We start from the raw sequence: 22,493 nt of genomic DNA, 5'->3' as shown, positions 1-22,493 counted from the left end.
ATTGGAGGTTATAGCTCAGCACTTGCCAGAACAACTGGGATTCTGGAATTACTGATGATGACTGCACAACTCCATACGTAAATATACTCAAGAGGAGTGAATTGTATGCTGTAAAGTGGTACATTTTATGGCATATGAATTATATCTCAATTTTTTTAAAAAAAGAATACCTGGGATTATATTAGAGCATGCCCTGCACATGTAGGTGCTTAATAGATATTTGTTGAATGAATGCGTTAATGAATGTAACATGTATTTATTCATTTTACTTAAAAATTTTTTTTGATGTAAGAACATCTTATAAAGTACATTTGTTTGATCCTCACAGCAGCTGTGAGGAGGAGGCAAGGCAAGAATAATGATCCCCATTTAACAGATAAGGAAACAGAGGCCTGGAAAGATTAAATGACTTACCCAGGGCAATTGAATTAAAGTTTCAGAGAGTTGAAATAAGTTTTTATGCTATCTCCTCCAGCCCCTGATTCATTAAGCAAACCTTAACCAAGCACTTCTATAATTGAGCTATCCCTGAGGATGGTGAGATACTGATACCGATGTGCCAAGACCTCTCTCATTCTCAGTAGTCAAGAGGGAGACTCAGATGAAGAACCAAGCTCTGACAATATGTTGTGATTAGTACTGAAGGGAGGTGGGCTCAGGGGCTGCAATGCCTGAAGGGGCTCTGACCAGCCCTGGGGAGAGCAGGGTGATTGCCCTGGAGTCTGACAACTGACTGGACCAGGAAGGATCAGAAAGATGGCCAAAAGAAAGGACAAGGTGTGGCCGGGTGTGGTGGCTTATGCCTGTAATCCCAGCACTTTGGGAGGCTGAGGTGGGCAGATCGCTGGAGGTCAGTAGTTGGAGAACAGCCTGGCCAAGATGTGAAACCCTATCCCCACTAAAAATACAAAAATTAGCCAGGCATGGTGGTGCATGCTTGTAATCCCAGCTACTTGGGAGGCTGAGGTGGGAGAATCGCTTGAACCTGGGAGGGTTGCAGAGTCGAGACTGAGCCACTGCACTCCAGCCTGGGTGACAGAGCGAGACTCCATCTTGAAAGAAAGCAAGAAAGAAGGAAGGGAAGGGGAGGGAAGGGGAGGGAAGGGGAAGGGAGGAGAGGGGAGGGGAGGGAAGGGGAGGGAAAGGTGGGCAGGGAAGGGAAGGGAAGGGTGGGCAGGGTAGGGTGTCTTCATGTCAGTCCAGGGTGCCCTTGAATCCTGTGATGAGATTAGGGCTGGCTTTGATTCAGAAGACCAGGAGTCACTGATGAATTTTAAGCAGGCGAGGAACAATGCTAGATTTCCCTCTGCCCTCCATCCAGGGCAAGCCCATTTCAGCCCATTCTTCAATACCACTCTCCCTGCCCACCCTCCTCCTCTGTACCCTCTGCACTGGTCACACGGTGAGCCTGATAGAGGTGAACTTGAGCCCAGGAGCCCTCTCTCTCAGACCAAGCTAGTCCTTGCTTCATCACTCCAAGTAGCCCTCCTCAGTTTGAGTCCGCCCCTGACATTGCTGTTCTGGCCTTCAACTGATCATAGCTAGAAACTGTCGGTAACATTATCACTAAGCGCTAATAACCATTAAAACAGATGCCCATTTATCAAGCCCTTACTCTAAGCCAGGCATGGTTATAAGTGATTCATTTCTGTGTCACTTAAAATCATTTAATCCTTATCCTAAGAAATAGGTTATAGTATAGTCCCTAGTTGGCAGATCAGGAAACTGAGGCACAGAAAGGTGTCACAATTTGCCTAAGTGTTGGTGAAGGTGGGATTCAAAACCAGAGGCTGTACTGAGTCTTATCCACTGGACTGTAGAGCACACAGGAGGAAAAGGACAGTCAGTCCAGCTGAAGACTGAGTGAGCAAAGAAGGACTGGTCCGGTGAACTTGGAAAGCCCCAGAAGCACACATAGGCCTTGAAGTCCATACATTCAGTGTGATGGGCAATCTGCCTTTTGCCTTTGAATCTAGGATTTCTGAAGCTCTAGGCTGACTATGTCCCTGTCTGTTTGATGTAGCCTGGCTGGAGCCTGAGCCCTGGACAGCCAGATTCATATTTTCTCTCTCATCTGTTTCTCTTTCTCCTACCCACCACCCCAGTGCTTGGGCCTAGAAATGGATTCTGCCTCCAGCTGCTCCTCCATTGAGTCCTGATTTAGTCAGCACATTGTTATTAAAAACTCCAATTTGTCCTGTGTACTGGGATACAGAGGCCAACATGGCAGGTAAACACATGCTGTGGTCTGGATGTTTGTGTCCCCCTATAATTTATTTGTTGAGATCCTAACCACCAAGATAATGGTATTAGGAGGTGGGGCCTTTGGGAGGTGATGAGGTCATGAGGGCTCCACTTTCATGGATGAGATTAATGTCCCTATAAAAGATCCCAGAGCCTTTGGTAGTTCATGAGCATGATGATTGGGTATTCACGTACGTGTGTGAGATGTGCCACCTTCAAACCTTGTTACAACATCAACGCATTACCTGTCTGACATGGAAAAAAAAAAGAGTGATCTCAGAGAGCTAGATTTCCCTTCTACCATATGATGACAAGCTAGAAGGAGCCATCTCTGAACCAGAAAGCCGCCCTCTGTAGACACAGAATCTGCTGGCACCCTGATCTTTGACTTCTCACAAAAATGTGAGAAACAAATTTTTGTTGTTTATGAGCCACCCAGTTGATGGTGTTTTGTTATAGCAGCCCGAAAGCAGAACTTCATACCATTCTCTGGCATTTCCCAAGAGGTAGTGACAAAGATGTCTCTTGGTTCCTCCATGGGATGCATGATTTCAAATTTGGAAAAAGACCTCTGTTGGGGGAGGTAGCATGTGCTGGGAGCCCTTGTGTTAGGGGTCAGGCTTGGGCTGTGATGCTGCCTCGTCTGTTGCCGTGCTGGGTGACCTTAGGCTGGTCCTTGCCTCTCTCTGGTCCTCTTCCTCCCCATCTGCCAAAGGAGGGGATTGGCTGGAATATGAGAACAGTCCCTGGCGTTTGTGGGGCATTTGCCTGGTCTATGTGTCATGTGCTCACAGGAGCCCAGGCTGATTCCAAGGTCCCTTCCTGCCTGGCAGTTGGCTCCTGGGTCTCACAGGCCCTGGAAGTGACCTCTGGGCTGGGTAGCTCATCAGCTTCCCCACACTCTAGCCTGTGGGGTCTCCTGCTGGCTTCTCAGAGCTGACGGAACAGGTTCCAGCAACACAGCCCCTGACACAGAAGCCAGACCTGTCCAGCAGGGACCCCATGCACTGGTGGGTGTAACCTCTTATTCTTACCTTTGGGCAGGAAGTGGGGAAAGCTGGAGTGGGGATGGAGTGAGAGCAGACCTTCAAGGCCCCCTGAAACTATGCAGTTAACCTAGTCCTGCCTCAGGAAGGGTGGTGAAACCAAAGCCCTAGAAGAGTAGCTTTCCCCAAGACTTTGCCAAGTGTCACCAAACTATGCTGGAACCCAGATCTACTGACCCCTCCCTGCACAAGTGAGTCGTGTGCTCAGCTGTTACTGGGCCTTGCTCACGGAGTGGGGGAGGGCAAAGGATAGAGCCTGTGTGCACCTGGCCAGGTGGATAGTGGCCACATTTTATCCTGATGCTTATGGTTGGTGGGGGAGAAGTGTCTCCATGTCATTTGTCATGTTTCCCTGCCTCCTGTCATGTTTCTCGGATAAGTTCCTGGGTCTCTTGCCCAATTGATTCAAACAGCCTATAGGTTGAGTGTCCAGAGGAGGGGGCGATGCAGAGGGCGAGCCTTTGTGCCAAATGGGGACAGGAGGCCTGGTGAGTCCTGCTGTGCACCGTTCCTGGTGGTGGAGCCGCTCAGCTGTGAGTGCCCATCCTTTCTCCTGGCCGTGGCCATGTGGCCTAGGCTAGCAGGCCCTGAAAGAGCCTCTCTGTGTCCTTCCTGGTTCTTGGTGTCTACAGCCTCACCCATAACCCTGAAGCTCTGGGCTCTGCTGCTCAGCTCTGGCACAGAGACTGGTTTGGCAGGTTTAGCCACACCCGTGAGCAGTGTGAGGGCTGGGAGCTGGGGTGGGGCACGGCTGAGGAGGCAGTGCTGCCCTGTGCTTCCCCCCATACCCCCAAATCCCAGCCTCACTTCTGCTGCCTTTTCTACCTTTCTCAAGGAAGGCTTCCTGGCAAGCTGGAAGGCAGAAGCCACGCAGACTTCTAGTCCTGGTTCCACTACTTACTCGGTATGTGGCCCTTGGCCAGCCCCTTTCCCTTCTTGGACCTCAGTGTCAGCACCTGTACAATGGGGCTTTGGGCTCAGTGATCCTCAGACAGCCACGTTGTATGATTCTAGTTGGGACTCTGCCATTTTCTCTCCATCCCTGAACAAACGATAGAGCACTGACTGCCGCAGGTTCTGCCTTGGTAAAATGAGTGCCTCGACCCTTGCTCGCTTCCTGGGGATGTCGATAGGATCAGCAACATCCTAGCAAGCATCCAGTCTCCATGGGAAAGTTTTCTTTCTATAGTTTGGCCTGCCCTTATCTGGTTCAAGCAGAAGGAGAGATGATACCTAGAGATGGGGCTTTCTCTAGGCCCCCTCCTACACTCCACTTACCCTGAGACCTTAATTGACTGAGAACCAGGCTTTCTGGACGGCTCTGTTATTGGGGGGAGGGGCAGAGGTAGAGAACAAGAACACAGAGGAAAGGCCCTCGCACTTGCTGCCTCTCGTTCCTCCCGACCTTCAGATCAGCCCAGGGTTCGGGGGAAGAGGGGAAGGCAGGAAAGTTCCACCGCTGCTACAGGCCCCCTCTGTGACACTGGGAAAATTGTGTACTCTCGCTGGACCTCAGTTTCCCTATCTAATCAGGAAGACACATGTCTTCCAGATCACATGTCCTCAGAAAATTTAAGTTCTGTTGCTTTGTTTGTTTGTTTGTTTTTGAGACAGAATCTCGCTCTGTTGCCCAGGCTAGATTGCAGTGGCGCAGTCTCGGCTCGCTGCAACCTCCTCCTCCCGGGTTCAAGCGATTCTTCTGCCTCAGCTTCCCAAGTAGCTGGTATTACAGGCATCCACCACCATGCCTGGCTAATTTTTGTATTTTTAGTAGAGACAGGGTTTCGCCATGTTGGCCAGGCTGTTCTCAAACGCCTGGCCTCAGGTGATCAAAGACCTCAGGTGATCCACCACCTTGGCCTCCCAAAGTGCTGGGATTACAGGAGTGAACCACTGCGCCTGGGCAGAAAATTTAAGTTCTGACAATGTATAGATCAGAAGAAGGAATGGGAGTTAGATGAAGAGGACATTCCCAGTCTGAGATGGGGGATAGAGAGAGAAGAAAAAGGGAATTAACATTCATTGAGCACCTATGTGCCAGTGCTATGCCAATTACTTTGCATACAATACATACACCGTCTACATTCCCAAGTCTCCTTTCCAAGTGGCAGCCAGAGTGAACTTTGCAAAATACAAATTTGACTGGCTGCGGTGGCTCACGCCTGTAATCCCAACACTTTGGGAGGCTGTGGCAGGAGAATGGAACCCGGGATGTGGAGCATGCAGTGAGCCGAGATCACGCCACTGCACTCCAGCCTAGGCAACAGAGCAAGACTCCGTCTCAAAACAAACAAACAAAAACAAAAACACAAATCTGACCATGTCACTCAGTGCCTTTCCTCTGCCCTTAGAATAAAATCTAAACTCCTTACCATGGTGTACAGAACCCTGAGTGAGCCGGTCCCTGCTTCCCCTTCCAGATATCTATCTCTACTGGTCTCTATTGGTCATTGGAAATGATTCTATTGGTAATTTCCATCAGCCACAGGAGTCTTCTCTTTATTCATTTAGCAAATTCATTCCAGCCTCAAGACCTTTACACATGCTTAGGTTCCCTCTGCTTAGAATTCTTTTCCTGGCTCTTTGCCACCTTGGCTCTTTCTTACTCTTTACGTCTCAGTTTAATTTAGTCCTCCCACCCCCTGCACTGCTTTTTTCACCACCTCTTGATTCCTTCATAATGCTTATCACAATTTGTAGCTATTTGTCTTTTTCTTTTAATGTCATGTTCACTTTGGATTCCACATGGCATGGTACACAGTAGGTATTCAATAAGTATTTGTTGGATGAATGAATGAATGAATGAATGAGTTGTAAGGAAATGAGAGAGTGCTGGTTGAGTGCCTGGCATAGGGTATGGCTCTTAGGAGGTGCTCATAAATGGCAGCTTTTAGTGAAAACTGACATGGCAGAGATAATAAATACCCACCGATAGATTGCATACATGGTGGGTAGGGGATGCAGCGGGCAATTAAGGTTGGAAAGTGATGCGCTCGTGCCAGATCTTGGGGGTCCCTGATGCTTGGCCAAAGAGTTTAGACTTCCTGAAAGACAGTAGCTGGAAGTCATTGCTGGGCCATTAATGTAACTATAAAGCCCGACTTCTGAGATGTGGGCTCAGCCACTTTGTGTTCTCAAGGGGCTGTGCTATATGGTGGTGGGGGTGCAGGGTGACGGACAAACCCAGAGAGAGACAGGCTGGGAACCTTTCTGGTGTCATTCTCTGAGACAGGCTATTCCCACAGGCCCAGAAGGAGGGGACACAGTTAGGAGCATGCTGTGTTTTCTGATTCCACGTGGCCATTACACTGTTTCTGGGGAGTGGAGGTTAGGGGTGACCTAAGAGTCAGATGCTTGAATTTCTATTTGAGCCCCTTATCAACCCTTATCAACCGTGTGACTTCTGCTAGGCTCATTTGAATCTCTGATTCTGTTTCTTCATCTGTAAACAGGCTGCTGTTCGTACCTGTCTCATAGTTTTCTTGGGGAGGATCAATGAGGTAGAACCTGCAAAGGGCTTAGCAGAGAGCCTAGCACCTACTGAGCGCTCAGTAAAGGTGAGCTATTATCTTCCATTCAACAGTGGGGGATTCAGAAAGGTAGATTCAACCACAAGTGCACAGAGGCATGAAACAGGAGGGTGCTTTGGAATGGCAGGAGTTTCCTGTGTGTGTTGTGGATGGCAAGGAGGCAAGTGGAGTGGCAGGTGGGTCCAGCTCCTGCAGCCCGTGTGTACTGGCCAGGAGCTGACACTTTATCTGGAAAGCGATGAAGACACTGCAGGGTATTAGGCTGAGAATGAGATGTGATCCGATTTCTAGCAGTGGGGGGATGAATTGGAAGGGTAAGCCTGGAGACCAGGAGACAGATGGTAGGCTGTTGGTGTGGCCTGGTGAGAAGTGATGGGCTTCATCTCAGGCTCGTGGAAGTATAGAAGAGGGAATAGATCCCAGAGTGAGTTGAGACAGAGAATGGACAGAGTGTGGGGCCTGATGGGTCTCTGGGAAGGGAGGGGGGAGAAAGGAACTTGTTTTGGATGGCTGCAGGCTTTCTCAATGGGGTGGCTGACGAGATTATAAAGCTGAAAGTATGGACAGTGCATGTGGGTTTTGATGCCTGTAGTTTGACTTTTCTGGGAATTCAGTAGCTCCCTGAGAAACCTCTCTTTCATCTGACTCTCTGTGTAGAAAATCTTTCTAAAATCTCTGAATGATGACTCCTCCATTAGGGATGAGGAAGGCCTCCTGTGGGGACACTGTACATACCTCCTAAGGAGGGGTGGCAGCTTGGCCTCCTTTGGTGGTAACAAAGCTGGGAATTTTATTTGGAAGCTGTATTTCAGAGTCTATCAGTTTTCTTGTGATTTTCTTCAAAGCATGTACAAAGAGGCAGTTCCAGTTAGCGGAATATATATATATATATATATATATATATTTTTTTTTTTTTTTTGAGACGGAGTTTCTCTCTTGTGGCCCAGGCTGGAGTGCAATGGTGCCATCTTGGCTCACTGCAACCTCTGCCTCCTGGGTTCAACTGATTCTTCTGCCTCAGCCTCCCGAATAGCTGGGATTACAGGTGGCATGCGCCACCATGCCCGGCTAATTTTGTATTTTTAGTAGAGACGGGTTTTCTCCATGTTGGTCCGACTGGTCTCAAACTCCCGACCTCAGGTGATCCACCTGCCTCAGCCTCCCAAAGTGCTGGGATTACAGGTGTGAGCCACCATGCCCGGCCAGTGGAATGTTTTGTGTATTTATTCCACTGCTCTGGGCCAAGACTAGGCAACTTTTCAAGAGTGGTGAAAGGTAAGCTCCTGCGTGCTCCCTCTCCCTATTATTTTCTTGATGGGTGTGGACTGGAAGCTCACATTCCAGAGAAACTTAGGTCTTAGATTATCTGTCTAATTTTCTTTACAGATGGGAACAAGAGAAGGTGCATGCAAGTTGCTCATGATTGTGAATAATGCCACAGCTGGGCTTGGCTCAGGCACCTCACTGCCAGCTACAGGTTTTCCCATGGCATGCAGCTGGCACTGTCTCTGGAGAGGAGGATAGGGGTGATGAACTCATGAACATCAGCACAGCCCCCGGCCCATCTCAGAGGCACACACCTAGTGGCAGCGGGAGGGCCCCCGCAGACTGGAGAGGACTCAGCTATTGTCCTAAGCCTCCGACAGTGAGGCTCATCCATACCCCGCCTCCCATCTGAGATGAGCTCAGAGATATGACTGAAGTTTCAGCGCTAAAACCAAAGGGATTGGGTTGGTACCCCCTCCTTATGAGAAAAGCAGAGGAGAGCCCTGTCTGGGTCTGGAGGAATACAGTCTGCATCCCCACCCAAGCTGATTGCAGTGATGAGGAGATGCCTTTGTCTGAGTTGCCAGGGGAACCGAAGTTTCTGCCTTCTTCTGAGGCCCTGATTGGCTCCTGCTGGAGCTTAAGCTTCGGTGAATGGAAGGGCCTCTCTTCTGCCTACACCTTCCCTGAGGTGAGAGACAAGCAAGGCTGGAGTCCCCATGGATGCACTGTGTTGGTGTCTCTGTCCTACCTCCTTAGCTGGGGGTGCTGGATACCCTTGCTTATTCGTCTTTCACTAATCCCAGGCAGCATCTGCTCCAGGCCTTTCATCCTTCTAGGTCCAGGAAAACTAGCCTAAGAATCAGGAAACCTATACACCAATCCTGACATAGCCAGACTCACTCTTGGCCTTGGGCAGGTCTCTTCTCCCTGGGCCTCGGTTTCCCTACATGGAAAAATGAAGGCATTGGGCTAAACTCTGGTCCTTCCAGCTCTGACTTCCCTGACCACACAGCCCACATCCCCTCCTCTCTGACCTTCCGTGGCCCTTCACATGCCTCTGACCGCATTCTCTCTCGTATGTTCCCTTGTAAGATGCAGGTCAGAATAGGGGGTTGCAACCAGCCTTGAGAATTGTTTTGGTTTTCTCTAGGAAAAATTGTGCTCCCTGAAATTGTGCCTGTCCTAAAAGCCCCACATCCTGCAATCCCCCTTGTTCTCATCTGTCTCACCTGGACCGAGCCCCAAGGTCAGAAGCCAGGAGGAACAAATGATGGGTGCTCATGTCTGTTGCAGGGTGGGGCTAGGCAGTGTGCAGACAGGAGCATGTGGGGGTGGGCGGGGGCAGCTGGAAGAGCCCTGGAGCTCAGCAGTCCTGGGTTCCAGGCCTAACTTGTCTACCTGCTGGCTAGGTGACCTTGGGAGGGTGGCTTAGTTGCAGTCTCCCCATCTATCACACAGGAATAATAATGCCACCTCACAGGGCTTGTTGCCAAGATGATGTGTCTGCCATACAGGAGACACCAAGTTCCCTTCCCTGCTCTCTCTTCTAAACAAGGCAGGGAGATAGGGAAAGTTCAGATCGAGGAGGGGCCCTAGGCTGCAGGACCTGAGGTGCCCCAGGCAGGGCCTTAGATGCTGCTCATTCCTGGCAGTGCCAAAAAGCAGGGAGAAAAAAGTATTGCCTTGGGCGGATGGGGGAGGCTGTGTGTCAGAGCTAATGTTTGAATAACACTTTTAAGATCCTCCAGGGACCTCAAATGAGGATTTTTCAGATGAGCTGAAAATGGAGCAAAGTAATGAGACTGAGCTCACTGGCAGGAAAGGGAGCAACCTTAATTGGTACTGGCCCTGCCTTGGCCCAGCGACACTCATTACCACAGGCTGCCCAGGAGGATGACCCGTGCATTTGGGCTGTAAGCAATGTCAATTTCTTAGCATGGGGTGTGATGGGGTTGCATCTGGTAGTGACTCAGCCCTGCTTCTTGTCGACTCACCAGGTTGAGGGTTAGAGGGGTCTTCTTAGACCTTCAGAGCCTGGTTTAGTTTTTAGCTTTGTGACCTAGCCTCTCTCCACCTCTAGGGTCTAGAGGCAGCAGCCCAGACCTGACCACTATCTGTCAGAGTTGTGGTGGGAGGCAGGGATGGGATGTTGAAGTCAGGCATGAGTTGCTGGGGGACCTTCCCTCCTTTGCTGAGGTTTGCCTGGGGTCCTGGATGAGGTGGGTGGAGAGAGGGAGGAAGGGGCATTCTCAGAAGAAAAAAGACTGGTGGGTGTGTGGGTGGGTGAATTTGTCCCAGTGAGATGTGACTGTCTGGGCAAGCTTGTTTTTGTGTAGCTTACATGGAGGAGGCACAGAATGTAAGGGACGTGTCTCAAAGAGGCTGAGGGATGGGCCTAAGAAGCCAGCATGGGCAGGGGTAAGGGGTGGGTCCTGGGGGTGGTTTGCGAGTCCCTGTGGAAACACAGGTGGTAGAACTGGTATGGACCAAGAGAGTCCTATTCTGAAGACACCAGAAAATTCTGACCAGGCTCTTATACGTGAGGCCTCTCCTGTTTTGCTTGGGCTGGACTGCGGGGTGAATGGCCGCGGGTGTGTGTGTTACCGCTTCTCCTGGGAGCCTGGTTTGCATTGTAAATACTGCTCCTGGAGCCACTGGTCATGGTGGGGGCACTTTTTCAGACGCCTTCCTGGGGCGTGTGTGAAGGCTGATTATTAGATCATTCTTGGCACCTGGTTTGCGTTATGAATGCAATTGGGGGGCATAAGGGCAAGCGTCAGGTCACTAGTGGGTCCCAGGCCACCCTGACCCCAGGCTCACTGCTCCTGAAGCGCTCCCTCTCCTTGATCTCCTGGGCCAGCACACCCCACTTTCTGGCTTTCTCACCCCCTCTCTGGCCTGCCTTCATTTGCCTGTTCCTGCTCCTCTCCTTAACCGTTCAGTGTGTGGGTTCCTCAGGGCTGCATTGCAGTTATTGTCTTTAAAATAATACCGTTTTTTAACTTAAAAAATTCAATTTATTCATTTATTGTAAAAAATACAAAGGAGAGCTCACTATGTTGGCCAGGCTGGAGTGCAGTGGCAACTCACAGGTGCAGTCACAGCCTCAAACTCTGGGACTCAAGGGTCCTCCCACTTCAGCCTCCAGAGTAGCTGGGATTACAGGAGTGTGCCACTGCACCCAGCAGTTTTTTTTGTTTGTTTGTTTTTTGTCTTTGAGATGGAGTCTTGCTCTGTCACTCAGGCTGGAGTGCAATGGCGCGATCTCGGCTCACTGCAACCTCCGCCCCCCAGGTTCAGGTGATTCTCATGCCTCAGCCTCCCGAGTAGCTGGGATTACAGGCACCTGCCACCATGCCCAGTTAATTTTTCTATTTTTAGTAGAGACGGGATTTCTCCATATTGGCCGGGCTGATTTCGACCTCCTGACCTCAAGTGATCTGCCCGCCTTGGCCTCCCAAAGTGCTGGGATTACAGGCATGAGCCACCTTGCCACCTTGCCCGGCAGTTTTTTTTTTTTTTAATTAAAACCATAATAACATAGTACCAAGATTTGGGAAAATAGGAAGCAGAAAAAAATTACTCCTAAATGTGATTGGGAGCTTGGAGTGTTTCCTTTCACCAGTTTTCCTTTGCTCTTTCTTGCATAGTCATAATTTCTACTGCATCATCAGTACTACCCTGCATTTTTCTCTTAACGGTGTATCGGAAGCTGCCTTCTGTGTCGTTACTGAGGATTCTATTAAATACATGATCGACTCATCCCTTTTCCTGCTGATGGATATTCAAGCTGTTTCCAGTTTTTTTATTATGAATAACAGTGCAATGAACATTGCATAAAATGTTCTTCCTGTATTTCATATGATGATGTATCTTGGGGTGAACACCCAGGAAGGGAATTCTGGGTAAAAGGCTGTGGCTGCCTTATAGGCTCTCGGTAAACTTGCCAAACTGCTATGCCAACCTTTAACCCCCAGCATCCAGGGTGAATGGCAGGAACTCTTTTTTATTTCTCTCTCTTTTTATTTTATTTTTTAAAATTTCTCTCTCTTCCCGCCCCGCCCACCCCCCAAGATGGAGTTTTGCTCTTGCTGCCCAGGCTGGAGTGCAATGGCATGATCTCGGCTCACTGTAACCTCTGCCTCTGGGTTCAAGGGATTCTCCTGTTTCAGCCTCCTGAGTAGCTGGGATTACAGGAGCCCGCCACCACACCTGGCTAATTTTTTTTTTTTTTTTTTTGAGACAGAGTTTTGCTCTTGTTGCCCAGGCTGGAGTGCAATGGTGCACTCTTAGCTCACTGCAACCTCTGTCTCCTGGGTTCAAGTGATTCTTCTGCCTCAGCCTCCCGAGTAGCTGGGGTTACAGGCATGCGCCACCACGCCCAGCTAATTTTGCATTTTTAGTAGAGATGGGGTTTCTCCATGTTGGTCAGGCTGGTCTTGAACTCCTGGCCTCAGGTGATCTGCCCACCTCGGCCTCCCAAAGTGCTGGGATTACAGGCGTGAGCCACCACACCCAGCCTGTTTTTAAATTTCTCTGAGGTCTGAAGAGCCTGTTCCTTGTGTGTAGGGACTGCTCCCAACTATCCTCTGTCCATGCATTCATTCCTCCTAAGGCGGGAGGCAGAATAGGGCTGTGGAGTTAGGCTGCCTGGGTTCAAGCCAGCCTCCCCTCTTAACCACCTTGAGTCTACTTCTTTAGCTGTAAAGTGAGCATCATGACAGGGAGCCACCTCACAGGGTCCCTGTGAGGCTTTCTATGCATGAAAGCATGGAAGATACTTGATATACAGTAAGCCATGATGACAATGGTCAGGCCTAGAGAGAGGAAGGGGCTGGTCTCTCACCACCTGGTGACGCAGGGGCAGAGCTGAGGCCAGAATCAGGCTTCCCGCCTCCAGTGCTCTCTTTCCCTGATGCCAGGCTACTGCTGTGGATGGTGTGGTTTATGGGGTAGGTGGCCCTCTGTTTGAGAATATGTGGGAAGGGTGGAGTCCCTGGATGGAGCTATAAAGTGGAGTCTCTCCCTTTCTTCCCAGAGCCATCACCTTCTTTCTGGGGTGCTTTCCCCCACAAAGTTATCTCTCTAGGTTAGAGCTTGGGGCCCCAGCTCAGGCCTGTTCCCCAGAGGTATATCCAGGGGACATCTGGCCCCAAGGAGTCTCCCTGGCTAGCCCTTGAGGAGGGCGTTTCGGTCTGGAGGTAAAGGTGAGTTCTGAGGACCCCTCCCTAGGTGACTGTGTCAGTTTCCTAATGCTGCCCTAACAAATGACCACATACTTAAAACAACACAAATGGGTGACCCTAGACTTCTAGAGGTCGAAATCTGAAAATGGACCATATGGGGCTGAAGTCAGGGCGTTGGAAGAGCTGCTAGGGGAGCATCCTTACCTGACCTTTTCCAGCTCTCCAGGCCGCCCACACGCCTTGGTTCATGGCCCCTTCTAGTAGCTGCGTCCCTCCCACCTCTGCCTCCATCATCACATCTCCTCTGACTCTGACTCCCCCAAATCCCCTTTTGACTTACAAGAAGCCCTGTGGTTACATTGAGCCCATTCAGATAATCTAGGACCATTCTCCATCTCAAAACTCTTTACCTCATCGCCTGTGCAAGGTCCCTTTTGCCATGTGAGGTAACATATTCACCTGATTCTGGGGATGAAGACATGAACATCTTTGTGGGTGGGGGGCATTATTATGCCTACCATGGCAGCCAGTACCAAAGATCTCTCTGGATTACTGGACCCCCAGGTCCTGCTGGAATTGTACCACTAGCCTCCAACATGGAGGGAGGGCTTGGGGGTCCAGGCCTGATATGCTGTGGCCAGGGAGGGGTATGAGAGATTCTCCATGATGGGGCCTGGAAGGAAGGCAGTGCACCTGTGATAGTGTGGTAAACGTGTTCAGTGAGGCAGACAATGGGAAATATCACCCCTGGCCTTCAGAGGTAGGCCTGGTAGGTGTGGGACCCGCTGTGAGGCACTGCCACAGAAAGCTAAGCACCCGCTCCACACACCGCCATCACTGCTGTGTGTGTACTTGTGCTTGTGTGTGTGTGCACTCATCTGTGTCTCTGCATGAATACTCTTGGGAGGGCAAAGGAACAACTCTTGAAAAAGGTCCTTTCTGCTCTTGTTCTAAGAAAAATAATTACACAAGTGACTAATTTTATCCCTAATCCCATAATTACTTTATTATGTAGCTGGTGAGAGGACCTGAGCTGTGTCTTTGGCGCCACTCTGGCTGCTAGCCCAGTGGGCCTGGTCCACCAGCGTGGAGCCCCGCTTTGCTTCTGGCCTGGGACTGCCATGAGGGCAAGATGAGTTCCATTCTGGCTGAGATCCTGCTACCCTTTGGTATTTGGGGTCTAAAAGACCACCATTTCTTCCCAGCAAGCCCATGCACAAAGTAAGAGCTTGTGTTTAGGGAATTAAGTCAGTAGATTCAAGAGGATCTGGGTTCTAGTTCACCCCTCTCATTAACTTCCTCCCTGACCTTGAGCATGCCATTTCCCTCTGGATCTCAGTTCTGTTGTCTGTGATACACGGCCCTGGCCAGCTTAACACTCCATGATTCCATGACGAGAAATAGGAGAACTAGAGCTTTGAGATGGAAGTACCTTCTTGCTACCTGCTGAAAGCACACCCCAATCATAGTATTAAAGATAATATTAATAGCAGCTGGGTGCTATAATCCCAGCACTTTGGGAGGCTGATGCAGGCATATAGCTTGAGCTCAGGAGTTTGAGACCAGCCTGGGCAATATGCAAACCCTGTCTCTACAAAAAATACAAAAATTACCTGGGCGTGGTGGCACGTGCCTGTGGTCCCAACTACTCAGGAGGCTGAGGTGGGAGGATCGCTTGAGCCTGGGAGGTTGAGGCTTGTGGTGAGCCGAGATCATGCCACTGCATTCCAGCCTGAGCAACAGAGTGAGACCCTGTCAAAAAAATAAATAAATAAAAATAAATAAATGACAGTAATATCCATCATTACTTCATAGCAAACCTTGTACCTGATTCTTCATTTACATTTTTCTCATTCTATACTTGGATGACTAGGTGAGGCAGGTTTTACGGAAGAGGAAGCTGAACCAGCAGTTGATAAAGTGACTCACCCGTCATGATATGGTAGAGCTAGGACTGTAGCCTATGCTCTTAACCTCTGCCCCCATTGGCTTTTTCTACTGTATAAATAAATGATGGGCCACTCAGCTAGGAAGTGGTGGGGCTGGGATTTGAACCCAGGTCTGTCTGTCTCCAAAGTTCTTGCCACCTCCTAGAATTAGGCTTGCAGGGGTGATTGTACTCTTGAACTTCAAATATGTAAACTTAAGCTTGACACAAGAAACAGCGATGGTGAAATAAATTGGAAACTCCAGTAGACCAGAGAGTTGGTAGCCCAAGGTTGTGTTCTAGCTTTGCCACTGGCTCACGCTGTGAACTTAAGCAGATCCCCACTAATTCCTAGGCCTCAGTGTCCCCATGTGCATGAGGGGTGGGATTCGATGGTATCCAAAGGCCTTCCTGGTATTGATGGTTTGACATTCTAGGCCATCTGGTCCCAGAAGATACTGTGGGGCAGGAAACCAGCCCATGGTGGAGACCAAAGGGTGGGTGAGTTGGCAGCCCTAGTTGTTTCTGTTACATTTATTCCCATGAGAACAGAGATTGCTTGGACTGTGTCCCACTGAACATTTGCAGAACAACTTACCCAGGCCATGGAGTTGAGAACAAAGAGTGGAGGAGGTAGTTTCCAGGCTGTCCCTGCAAGGTTACTGCCCAGCCTGGGCCATTAGCTCCTCAGGGGTCCAGATCTGGCATCTACTTTGCTCCAAAGGCTGCATTGGCCTCAGGTAGGCAGAAGCAATGGCTGCACGTCTGTCTGCGGAAGTCCATGAGGGGTGCCTAAGCATAATAAATAAGAACACTATTTTGTGTTTTCTCTTTTTTTTTTTTTTTTTGAGCCAGGGTCCCACTCTGTTGCCCAGGCTGGAGTGTAGTGGCTTGATCACGGCTCACTGCATGCAACCTCTACATCCTGGGATCAAGTGATTCTCCTGCCTCAGCCTCCCGAGTAGCTGGGAGTACAGGTGCACGCCACCACATCTGGCTAATTTTTGTATTTTTAGTAGAGACAGGGTTTTGCATGTTGATCAGGATGGTCTTGAACTCCTTTTTCTTGCTAGAACTGACAAAAAATTTTTCAAATTTGTGGTAAAATATACAGAACCTAAAATTTACCATCTTGACCACTTGTTTTTTGAGGGAGGGTCTCACTCTGTTGCCCAGGCTGGAGTGCAGTGGTGTGATCTTGGCTCACTGCAACCTCTGCCTCCCAAGCTCAAGTGATCCTCCTGCCTCAGCCTCCTGAGTAACTGGGACTACAGGCACATGCAACTGTGTCCGGCTAATTTTTTTTTTTTTTTTTTTTTGGAGAGACAGGGTTTGACCGTGTTGCCCAGGCTGATTTGGAACTCCTGGCCTCAAGTGATCCAACCACCTCAGCCTTCCACAGTGCTGAGATTTTAGGTGTAAGCCACCGTTCCTGGTCCATCTTAACCATTTTTAGGTACGTGTACAGTTCAGTAGTGTTGGGTAGGTTCATATTGTGCAACACCATCACTACCATCCATTTTCAGAACTTTTAAATCTTTTTTATTTCTTTTTTTTTTTTAGAGACAGTGTCTCACTGTGTTGCCTAGGCCTGCGTGCACAGGTGCAATCATAGCTCACTCCATCCTTGAACTCCTGAACTTAAGCAGTCCTCCTCCCTCAGCCTCCCGAGTAGCTGGGGCTGCAGGTGCATACTGTGGTTTTTTTTTTTTTTTTTTTTTTTTGTAAAAATGGGGTTCTTCCTTTGTTGCCCAGGCTGGTCTTGAACTCTTGGCTTCAAGTAATCCTCCTGCCCTGGCCTCCCAAAGTAACTGGATTACAGGTGTAAGCCTGAATTTTTTAATTTTTTAAATTTATTTTTCCAAGGCAGAGTCTTGTTCTGTTGCCTAGGCAGAAGTGCACTGGCACGATCACTGCTGCCCCAACCTCCCAGGCTCAGATGATCCTCCCATCTCAGCCTCCCAAGTAGCTGGGACTACACATGCATGCCACCATGCCTGGCTCATTTTATCTTTCTTTTTTTCTTTTCTTTTCTTTCCTTTTTTTTTCTTTTTCTTTTCTTTTTTTTGAGACAGAGTCTCGCTCTGTTGCCCAGGCTAGAGTGCAGTGGCTCAATCTCGGTTCACTGCAACCTCTGCCTCCTGGGCTCAAGGGATATTCTCCCCTCAGCCTCCCAAGTAGCTGGGACTACAGGCATGCACCATCACACCTGGCTAATTTTTTTTTTTTTTTAGATACAGGGTTTCATCATGTTGCCCTGGCTGGTCTTCAAGCGATTCTCCTGCCTTAGCCTCCCAAGTAGCTGGGATTACAGGTATGCACCACCATGCCCGTCTAATTTTGTATTTTTAGTAGAGACGGGGTTTCGCCATGTTGGTCAGGCTGGTCACAAACTCCTTACCTCAGTTGATCTGCCCACCTCGGCCTCCCAAAGCGCTGGGATTACAGGCATGAGCCACCACGCGCAGCCAAATTTTTTAATATTAAAAAAGTGAAACTCTATATCCATTGAACAATAACTCCCATTTCCTCCTCCCCCAACCTGTGGCAGCTGCCATTCTCCTTTCTGTAACTGTAAATTGGACTAGATACCTCAGATAAGTGGAATCATACAGTGTTTGTCTTTTTGTGACTGGCTTATGTCACTTAGTATAATGTCCTCAAGTTCACCCATGTTGTCACGTGTGTCAGAATTCCCTTCCTTTCTAAGGCTGAATAATATTCCATTGTATGTATGTACAACATTTTGGTTATCCACTCATCTGTCGATGGACACTTGTTGCTTCCACCTCTTGGCTATGTGAATAATGCTGCTATGGCCTTGGCTGTACAGAGATCTGTTTGACACCTTGCTTTCAATTATTTTGGATATAACCTCAGAAGTGGAATTGCTGGGTCGTATGGTTAGCACTTTTGTGTGTGTGTGTGTGTGTGTGTGTGTGTGTGACAAGAGTCTCGCTCTTTCGGCCAGGCTGGAGTGCGGTGGCACGATCTCGGGCTCACTGCAGCCTCTGCCTCCCAGGTTCAAGCAATTCTCCTGCCTTAGCCTCTGGAGTAGCTGGGATTACAGGTGTGTGCCACCACGCCCGGCTAATTTTTGCATTTTTAGTAGAGACAGGGTTTCACCATGTTGGCCAGGCTGGTCTCAACTCCCAGCCTCAGGTGATCTGCCCGCTTCAGCCTCCCAAAGTGCTAGGATTACAGGTGTGAGCCACCATGCCAGGCCAGCACATTTTTTAAAGCCACTATTTATTGCATGCTTAATATGTGCCAGGAACTGGGTTAATTATTTGACGTATATTGCCTCACTCAATCCCTGCGTTCACTCTGAGTAGTAGGAAGAATTATCCCCAGTTTGCAGCTGAGAAAATAAAGACTCAGAGAGGTTAAGTTATTTGCTCAAAGTGTCACAGCTAGGAAGCTTTGGAACAAGCACTGGAACTTTGACCTTGCTTTTAACTATTGTGACATGCTGCCTCCCAGTGGCCTCTCTCTCCACCTGTCTATAGAATTTTCTGCCTCTGTTGTGTCCCATTGTTTTTTCTCTCTTGCCTTGTGTGTTTTCACTCTCTCTGGAAACTTTGAGCAACTTGAGTAAAGGCCCTTTGACTGCCAAGAAGTTTTTGTGAGTTGGAAACTTAGAGTGGGAGGCCTGTAATTTGCTTTCTAATCATAGTCCTCTGGATTTATAGCTGCCTGTCTCCCAGTGACTGACAGACTCTCATTCAGCCTCTTGTGGTGATTGGCTTGTGGATCCATAGAAAGCCCGCCCAAGAGGGCCAGCTTCCTGGGTACAGGGACGCTGTACTCTCAGAGAGGCAGTGTGGGAAGGGAGAGGGCCTGGCTAGGCCAATGAGGATTCTTTTGGCTCACTGATTTCCTAGCAACAATAGAGGCAGAAAATTTTACAGAAAGATGGGAAAAGAAAGCCTATGAAGTAAGTTCTAGTACAATTGCCTTTTTCTGATTTTCAAAACTATCAGAGCAAAAATATTCCTAAATTTGGTTCGAGTTTTATAAGTTCAAGCCAGACTTAAGATTTGCGTGATAGTCAGTTATCTTTCTGTCATCCTTTATTTATTTATTTTTTTTTTTTTGAGACGGAGTCTGGCTCTGTTACCCGGGCTGGAGTGCAGTGGCCGGATCTTAGCTCACTGCAAGCTCCGCCTCCCGGGTTTACGCCATTCTCCTGTCTCAGCCTCCCGAGTACCTGGGACTACAGGCGCCGCCACCTCGCCCGGCTAGTTTTTTGTATTTTTAGTAGAGACAGGGTTTCACCGTGTTAGCCAGGATGGTCTCGATCTCCTGACCTAGTGATCCGCCTGTCTCGGCCTCCCAAAGTGCTGGGATTACAGGCTTGAGCCACCGCGCCCGGCCCTGTCATCCTTTAAAAAATGTTTTTTTGTTATGCAAAATTTCGAACATACATAAAACTAAAGAGTATAATAGAATGTACTTCTGTGAACCCATTGTCTAGGTTTAGCAATGATTAATATATAGAGTCACTAGTTGTTGCTCAGTAAATAAATAGATGTTGATTGATTACAAAGCCCTTGCCCTCTCTGGGTCTCGGTTTTCCCATCTGTGCAGTAAAGGGATAGGATTAGATTCTTTCTTCTTCTTCTTTTTTTCTTTTTTTAAGATGGAGTTTCGCTCTTGTTGCCCAGGCTGGAGTGCAATGGCGCGATCTCGGCTCACCACAATCTCCGCCTCCTGGGTTCAAGCGATTCTCCTGCCTCAGCCTCCTGAGTAGCTGGGATTACAGGCATGTGCCAACATGCCCGGCTAATTTTGTATTTTTAGTAGAGATGGGGTTTCTCCATGTTGGTCAGCTGGTCTCGAATGCCTGACCTCAGGTGATCTGCCCACCTTGGCCTCCCAAAGTGCTGGGATTGCAGGCATGAACCACCATGCCCGGCCTAGGTGTTTTTGCTGTTGTTGTTGTTTGTTTTTGAGACAGAGTCGCACTCTGTCACCCAGGCTGGAGTGCAGAAGCACAATCTCTGCTCACTGAACCTCTGCCTCCCAGGTTCAAGCGATTCTCGTGCCTCAGCCTCCTGAGTAGCAGGGACTACAGGTATGCACCACCACACCTGGCAACTTTTTTTTTTTTTTTTTTTTTTTTTTGGTAGGGATGGGGTTTTGCCATGTTGGCCACGCTGGTCTTGAACTCCTGGCCTCAAATGATCCATTCACCTTGGCCTCCCAAAGTGCTGGGATTACAGACATGAGCCACTGCACCCAACCAGAATTAGGTGCTTTCTAAGAGACATGGTAGTCAAAGTATACACTTGGATGTCAGACACAATTGTTTTTCCATTTATTAGCTAGGTATCTTCAGGCAAGCTGGGTCTCAGTTTTCTTATCTGTAAAGTGGGGATACGACTTCTCAAGGGTGGTTGTAAGCACTGAATAAAGTAGCTGTTTTCTTGCTAATACTTTTATTATTGCTATTTTGAATATTAATATTCTGGTTGGAAGAATCCATGTATTTCAGAAATGCAAAAATAAATTGGAATGGACTAGAATTCATGCCCTAGGATTTGGCTTCTTTTTTTGTCCCAGTCAGCAGATAATCAGAAGCCCAAAAAATGAATAGTGCAAGAGCAGGCCCAGAGTGAGGGCCATCCAGGCTGATTTCATCTCCCCTCTGCCCCTGCCATGTATGAGTGTCACAGCCCCCACCCCCATGAGAGAGCCCGACCAGCCGCCCCCTCCCCTAATGAGACAGGCCCAAGATGGAAGAGCCCAGAGGTGGAGAGGGTGGCGCTGCAGGATGTCTCGTTGCTAGGATTTCTGAGGAGGCAGCAAGAGCCTGTTTCCAGAGCTGGGAGGGAATGACGGGCTGGTGTGTAGATGTATGGCACGTGGCCCCAGATGGGGTTTTGTGGGATTCTGGGTAGGGGACAGCAGCTGGGAGAAGGCACTGGGGGCAGGAGGAGGGGCTTTGTAGAATATGGCCCCTTTCATAGACTGTGGGCTCACGATTATCTGTTCATTTCTTCCGTTTACCTCCTTATATGTCAATATCAGACCTGCATTGGAATCCTGACTCACTCTATGACCTTTGGCAAGTGTTGTGCTGCTATACTTGCTGGCCCTCAGTTTTCTCACCAATGGGAGGGCTAAGTGAAACATGTATAATAAAGTGCTCTGTAAAAAGGAAGACAAAGTAGAAATGTGAAGGTTCACTACAACTGTCATGTTTATTATTATAATTATTTTTTCTTTTACTGTCAGATGAGGGAATTGGACTCTGTTTGGTTTCTATGCATGAATAGGGAGCCCTGGAGGGTACTTCCACTGTGAGGGCCTGTGTCAGGAGACTGTGGGAATTGGCTAGATGGGCTCCATTAGTGAAATTCCAGGGAACAACTGAAGAGGGCAGCAAAGTTCAAAGCCAAGAGAGGCAGCCTGAGGCGGGCTGTGGTTGCTGAAAGGTGGGGGCTCTAGTGAGATTCCAGGAAGCACTTTCAATGGTTCAGGCCAGAAGCTTTGAGTGAGGTGAAGGTAACAGACCTTTCTTATATAAATATGTTTACACATATATACCAGAAAGTAAGCAACAAAACAAAACCCAAACGTACACAAAAGAAATAATTCCACTATCATAAAACAACTTCTGGTAACATGTTTTAAAATATTTCCTTCCAGTTTGCTTTTTGCTAGGCATGTACACATACATACATATTTTATAGAAATTGGGGCCCGGCACGGTGGCTCATGCCTGTAATCCCAACATTTTGGGAGGCTGAGGTGAGCAGATCACTTGAGGTCAGGAGTTCGAGACCAGCCTGGCCAACATGGTAAAACCCTGTCTCTACTAAAAATACAAAAATTAACCAGGCATGGTTGCGGGCGCCTGTAATCCCAGTTACTCGGGAGGCTGAGGTGGAAGAATTGCTTGAACCCAGGAGGTGGAGGTTGCAGTGAGCTGAGATCGTGCCACTATACTCTAGTCTGGGCAACAGAGCAAAAACTCCATCTCAAAAACAAAACAAAACAAAACAAAAGAACAAAAAAGATTTTATAGAAATTGGATCATTTGTTACATACCCTTTTGTCTCTGCTTTTTTACTGGTATTGTGTTAAGAACGTGATTACATAGCCACATACAGATCCACAACATTATTTTGTGGTAGCTGCGTAGTATTTCAGCATACGTATGTATCACTATTTATATAACGTAGCCACTATTGTTGGACATATACATTAACTCCAATACTGTACTTCACTTTTGTATACAGTGCTTAGACAAATGTTCTTATAGCCACATCTTTGTGTCTTTCAT

The 22,493-nt window shown here is 48.5% G+C and overlaps 1 protein-coding gene and 1 non-coding gene across 2 annotated transcripts in view; both read left to right on the top strand.

Annotated features, from left to right (window-relative positions):
* EPB41L1 (erythrocyte membrane protein band 4.1 like 1) overlaps window positions 1-22,493 on the top strand; it is a 126,554-nt gene that overhangs the window by 13,703 nt on the left and 90,358 nt on the right. Inside the window, exon 3 of the mRNA XM_050807000.1 lies at window positions 2,106-2,230. Within this exon, the coding sequence (XP_050662957.1) occupies window positions 2,224-2,230 (7 nt within the window). The 5' untranslated portion in view covers window positions 2,106-2,223. The remainder of the gene's footprint in view (window positions 1-2,105; window positions 2,231-22,493) is intronic.
* LOC126929940 (small nucleolar RNA U13) lies at window positions 2,396-2,499 on the top strand. The gene has a single exon (XR_007717371.1). It is a non-coding gene; the product is annotated as a small nucleolar RNA U13 (small nucleolar RNA).

This window comes from Macaca thibetana, chromosome 10 (assembly GCF_024542745.1).
Source record: "Macaca thibetana thibetana isolate TM-01 chromosome 10, ASM2454274v1, whole genome shotgun sequence".
Classification (NCBI taxonomy): Eukaryota; Metazoa; Chordata; class Mammalia; order Primates; family Cercopithecidae; genus Macaca; species Macaca thibetana.
Note: the sequence above shows the minus strand (reverse complement) of the source record. Positions and strands in the feature narration are given on the sequence as shown.